Here is a 6,000-nt window from a genome sequence, read left to right on the forward strand (position 1 = left end):
GTCCCAATTTAGCATGAAGAGTTTCTGTCCCACCTCATGTAATTCAACTTTGGTGGTTTAATCCAAATAGTATTTACAGAAGCACGTACATCAAGACAATAAATGCTAGAAAAAGATGGGAAAAAACAAGATAATGTTTCCGTTAACATGTATTTAATGAATTACCACCAGTGAAGTTCTTCTGCAGGTTTAATTCAAAATACCTTCTACTGCGGTGATGAAGGCTGCTAGAAAAAGATGATTTTCATTATTGATTACTTTTTAGTAGTTTTTAATGTAACAAATGCAAAGAATAATTACAAATTGGTTGTTTCTTTCCTCAATTTGAATATGAAAGTACTCACAGTTGAAAAGGATCTATGAGATTATTGACTTAAATAAACTGATTATAAAAATTGTATATAATTATCATTAAAGTGTTAAATTGTTTTATCGTTGGTTTTTAATACCCAGAACTCCCTGGAAAGCAAGACTGATGCTGAGTGGATTATCCTGGTGAAAATAAAATAAAGTAAATAGACAATATTGTGTTATATATCGTGGTTACAGTTAATAAAAAAAAGCAAACATTAACCGCAGCTCTGTGGCAGAATAATAACTTGGGCATCCTGCATGAAAGACAGACGCGCGACACACGACTCCACCACGCCGACCGAAATTCATCTCGTCAGGCTTCAAGTAATGAGTTTCTGAACCGGACCAATCAGCAGTTCCGACCAATCGGTGTCCTGCGAGGAGCTACAGGTGTGGAGAGGCGACTGTTCATTCTAAACAGATTAGGTTAGATGCTGCAATAGCCTCCAGAAAACTGGAGAGTATTTCTTCATTGAAAGAAGAGCAAAGAACGACACTGAAGGCTTTTCTCAATAGAAAAGATGTTTTTGCTCTTCATACAATCATCTGCCATTTTTTCCAAACAGTTCCTAATGGCGGCTTCTCAGATGGTTCTAAACAAAACCACCTCCTGGCACTGCACCTTCATTATGAGGTGCAGAATGAATGTTTAAAAAAATGAATTAAAACAAAACAAAAACGTTTCTGCTAATTACTCTCCTAACTGGACCTATTATGGCTTCAGCAGTTTGACAAGTGTTCAACTCGTGCAGCCTGATGAATCGTCAGCCATCAGTCCCTTCAGCAGCTCTGGATGATCTGCTCTCAGTCTCTTGGAAGCATCCAACACCCAACACACACACAAACTGTGAGGCTGCGTCTAAAGTGACGTCGCTTTTTTCTTTCTTTTTTTACAAGAATGATTGTTTAGAAATCACGCGTATACCGACGACGACAACGCACTCCACCTTCCCTTCTTGCATGTAAATCAAGAGCCAAAACACTGGTGTTTGCACAGCCAACAGTAAAGCGGGTTCATCTGCCGAAAATCAAACACCATGAATTCATTATGCAGAAAAAATGAATACACCAGTACAAACAATGATATCATCTACAAAAGTAAAGCTGGTAATGATGGACTACACCCATTGCCAGTGGGTGTGGACACACACACACACACACTTACACACACACACACGCATGGTCAGTAGGCGTAGAGCCACCGGACCTGGCAAGACATTTCAGCGTTTGCCAAAAAAAATCCAACCAACATTTTCAGCCCCGATGAAATTCAAAGCATGAAACACATTATGCCGCCGATGTGAACACACTGTTCCGCCAGCAGAGCCGGCGCACTAAATGTGCGGTTTCCATGGCGACAGAGAAGATGCAGAGGAGAGACTGCAAAGCCATTGTTCACCAATAACCAGAGCTGTAGACGGCATTCATCTTCATGGCCGGTTTGCTATTAAATTCTGCACACTGCTATATATATATATATATATATATATATATATATATATATATATATATATATGGAAAAAACGTCTGGGTTGGGTTGGTGGAGTAATGGAGGGGGGACTTTGGCTTGAAGATTAACCCACTGCACAGCAAAGATAATGTGCCAGCAAGCAGATATGTGTCAGCAGGCCAGAGGAGGAGGAGGAAGATGAAGGGAGAGGAGAAGGGCATGAAAGAGGCTGTACATCCACGCAGAAACCATTAGTCTGTCAATCAAACCTATCTACCAGCTTAAACATGAGGGGTGGGGGAGGGGAGGGGCGGCGGCATAATCATCCGTATTAACCACCACACAGACGGAGGAGGATTGCAAATGGCCACCGGAGGAAGAAGTCGACGGGAAATGACTGACGGCATTCCGGTCGGCTGTTTGTCAGTTCGGGGCGGTTGGCCTCGGTAGTCTGAGCATCATTCACAGATGTGGGGCAAGCTGCCACTGCCACACTTCACCGGTGAAGCGAGAAAAAGTGTGTGTGTGTGTGTGTGAGGGGGGGTGTGGAGGATTAGCCCAAGGTTGTTTTAAGGCGTCTGCACCAGATCTGCCGACCTCTTTTTTCGTTAAATATCCACCTGAGTTGGAGCTGACACAAACGAGAGGTGAAGCGTATATGAAGCGCTTATTAGTGCTCAAAGGTGAGCAGATATGTAGATATAATAAGATATGACATTTAAATATTTTGATATCCTGTATCGATCTCACACATACTGCAAAAATCGCCATATTTATTCAAACAGTTTAGCCTCACTAGCTGCATGAATCTATGGACGACAACGTCTTGTCAGTTTGTCCACCACTTTGGTCCAGACTGAAATATGTCAACAACTATTAAACGGATTGATATGGAAGTTTGTACAGATGTTCGTGTTCCCCAGAGGATGAATCTCATTGACTTTGGTGATCCTCTGACTTTTCCTCTCGTGCCACCATGAGGTTGACATGAGCAGCAGCAGAGAATCCAGTACATCACGGTGCTCAGCAAAGAAATACTCCCGTGCATAAATCCCTTAATGAAGGCAAATTGATGCTTTTAAACTTCAATTTCTGAACAGACTAAATGAACAAGATTCATCCATCAATCCATCAGCTACACCCGCTTATCCTTTAGACACCGTGGACAGGTAGCCAGTCAATCACAGGGGCTGACACATAAGTCTAAATGAACATCATGCTGTATTGAAGAAGACTTGAAACTAGAGATTGAGACCATAAACTCATGTTTACAATGTTTACTGAGGTAATAAATCAAGAGAGAAGTAGAGTCATTTTCTCATAGACTTCTATACAACCAGAGGAGTCGCCCCCTGATGGACATTAGAGAGAATGCAGGTTTCAAGACACTTCCGCATTGGCTTCACTTGGCAGAACCAGAGGTTGAAGACTGTAAGGACACAAATTGGTCACTGTTCTAAATCATTATCTATTTGGCTCATGTGCAGTTGACAGGGAACATCTCTCTTGGATGTTCCACTGATGGGAGTTTTTACCCCTTTTCGAAAGCTTCCCGACAGATTTTTGCGCTCCAAATAAAACACACAATAAAAACATCATTTTTTTCGAGGGGGACTGCACCTTGAAATCACACTCCATGAATTGCAGCCAGTGCGATGAAAAGAATCAGCCAGATTATATTGGATTATAACGCCAGACTGATTTCATCTCGTGCACGCTCCTGCATTATTAATCTGACAGTAATGTGGCCGTGCGCAATGAATCTTAGACAAAGAGACGGAGAGAGAGGAAGAGAGCCTTCGTGTCTTTTTTATGTTTACTCTGGTGTTTTTTTTTTTCCTTCTCTCTCCTCCCCTCTGTGTATCAGAATGTCCGTCCAGATCCCTTCATGAATTATTCATAAACTCCCCCGGCCCTAATCCTCGCCTTTGTGTCGCTGTGCCAGTGCGCCTCCAGGGACCCGGTTTACTGCATCGGGCTGGACGCTGTCACTGTCACACATCTCTGTGATTTCTCCTTCAGTGGCTTTAAATGCGCCTACAATACATTGTGTGGATTTAGTGATCTAATTTCTTCCAAAATGTCATCGTAATCTCTTGTTCCTTTAGCGAGTGCAGTGAGTTAAATGGGTTTATTCAACCCCCCCAATGCTGTACAATTACTTACAATGTCTGCATCACTCAGCATTGAGCTTATTGTATGTTCATATCTTAAGATATCTTTATAATATTAGTCCTCATTTCAATGTGTAATCTTATAATATTTCATCTGATGTCCTGATATTTAGTCTATGGTGTCCAGTGGGTTTATATTGACCTCATTGTTACCTCCTCTGGTGTCACTATAATATTCATGAGGGCTTAGATTGTCTACTTGTGTCTTTATTGTGACCTAATTTCGTTTTTTGCCTCCTGTGACATCTCTAAAATATTCCTGCAGGGACATAGTGTTCAATAATGGGTTAATCATGACATGTGTGTCCCCTATGCATTGATAAAAGGGTAGATTTCAACAATCTAGATTATGATATTTAGCCGATTTTTGCTTTACTATCCATAAAAGAAATTGCATTATTCACATTTTTTGAGGGCAGATTCTCCAAAAATCCATTTTTTTGTTCAGTGTGCATTGACTGGGAAATGTCTAGATCAATATAATGTGTAGAATAATGTCACAAAAAATAACTAACCGATACTCAATCAAAACCAGTTGAGTATGCAGTGCCTCCTAACCTACAATCCGAGCCTCACTGACCTCCTTTCTGGCTGCCCTGTGGGAGTGTGTTTAGGTACCCTGAATCCACAGAGAGGACGTGCTGCTGCAGCAAAATAAATGTAAAGAGACCAAGCAACTAAAAGTGGAGTTTTTTTTTGTTTGCATGATTAAAGTGCACCGTTAAAGGCTGTTTCTTACCGTGGACCGACAGCGGGATCAAGTGCAGAGCCAGGACGCATGACAGCAGCGTTAGTCTCCAGCTTCCCGTGCAAAAGCTCGCCTCCTTCGCCTGCATCCTCGTCGTGTAACGATAGAATAATATGATGATCAGACGGGTGGAAAAAAGGGGGGGAAATTCCTGTTCTAATAGTGATATTAAGAGTTCAAAAAAATGGTGGCAAAAAGTAATCCGGGTCTGTTAAATTTGCGTGCAGTCTAGACTCCAGCCTCGCTGCGCTGCTCCTCCATAGCCGCTTGGTCTCAGCTGTCTCCTCGTATCCGTTGCTATTTCACGCGCTCGGCTCAGTTAAGCACACTGAGGTTGGTTACGGCTCCATTGCCACAGAACGGCGGTCGGAGACGGCGAGGCGAGGGTGGGGTGGTGGTGGTGGAGGCGGGGTGGTGCGTTTGGGGAGGGGGCGCAGACGCACGCTGTGGCTCGGCTTGGCTTGGTTGGGCTCGGAAGGGTTCGGTGCTTTGGGCACTTTTAAAAGGGAAACAAACGCACGGCGGAGTGCAGCGCGCTCGGCAGCCTTCTCATCATCTGGGGAGGGGAAGAGAGGATTGTTGATGCTCCCCCCCATCCCCCCCTCTTCATCTCTCCTCCCCCCTTTTCCTAAAACGCTTGCCTCCTCCTCCTCCTCTCTCCATCCTTCCCTTAAAACTTTTTACTGTTTTAGTCCTTCAAAGCGTTCATATAGGTCCTCCTCAAACTTGTGGTCCTCTTCTCTCCTTTGGCAGACATGTTCTTCTCATCTCCCTCCTCACTTTCTTCAACTTCCATGACTTTTTGCATTTTTAACTTCCTTGTTTTTTTTTTTTTCCAAAATATGTTTCCCGTCCTCTCCTCCACTCAAAATACCATATTGATCCATCCTTTTCCACCATTTTATTTACCTTTTCCTATTGTTGCCCCCCTCTTTTCAAGAGACATGTATCTTCTTCCTAACTTTCATTTGTCTTTTTTTCTTCCACAAAATGTGTTATCTTTTCTCCTGCACCGAGATGTTACCATTCATTTTCCTTCCTTTCCCCAAAACGACTCCTCCTCAAACTAGTCCTCCCCTTCCCAAGACCCTTACCTCCCCATCCTCTTAACTTCCTTTTTCCTAAATCTGTTTTAATTTTCCACCTCCTCCCTCTTTTCCAGAGTTTTTTTCATCCTTTTTTTTGGCTTTCTTTTTCTTCATCATCCAACACTTTTTAAGCCTCTCCCATGTTTCATCCTGCTGCACATTTCCCACGATGTTTCTCTACCTTCT

At 42.8% G+C, this 6,000-nt stretch overlaps 1 protein-coding gene across 1 annotated transcript in view; it reads right to left on the minus strand.

Moving 5' to 3' along the window:
• The window catches only part of cspg5a (chondroitin sulfate proteoglycan 5a), a 46,313-nt gene extending 41,499 nt beyond the window's left edge, over positions 1-4,814 (minus strand). The window contains exon 1 of the mRNA XM_076081226.1: positions 4,718-4,814. Coding sequence (XP_075937341.1) covers positions 4,718-4,814 — 97 coding nt within the window. The remainder of the gene's footprint in view (positions 1-4,717) is intronic.
• Between the last annotated feature and the right edge of the window lie 1,186 nt (positions 4,815-6,000).

Source organism: Anarhichas minor, unplaced genomic scaffold (genome assembly GCF_050575085.1).
Source record: "Anarhichas minor isolate MPS153535 unplaced genomic scaffold, ASM5057508v1 ptg000079l, whole genome shotgun sequence".
In the NCBI taxonomy this organism is placed as follows: Eukaryota; Metazoa; Chordata; class Actinopteri; order Perciformes; family Anarhichadidae; genus Anarhichas; species Anarhichas minor.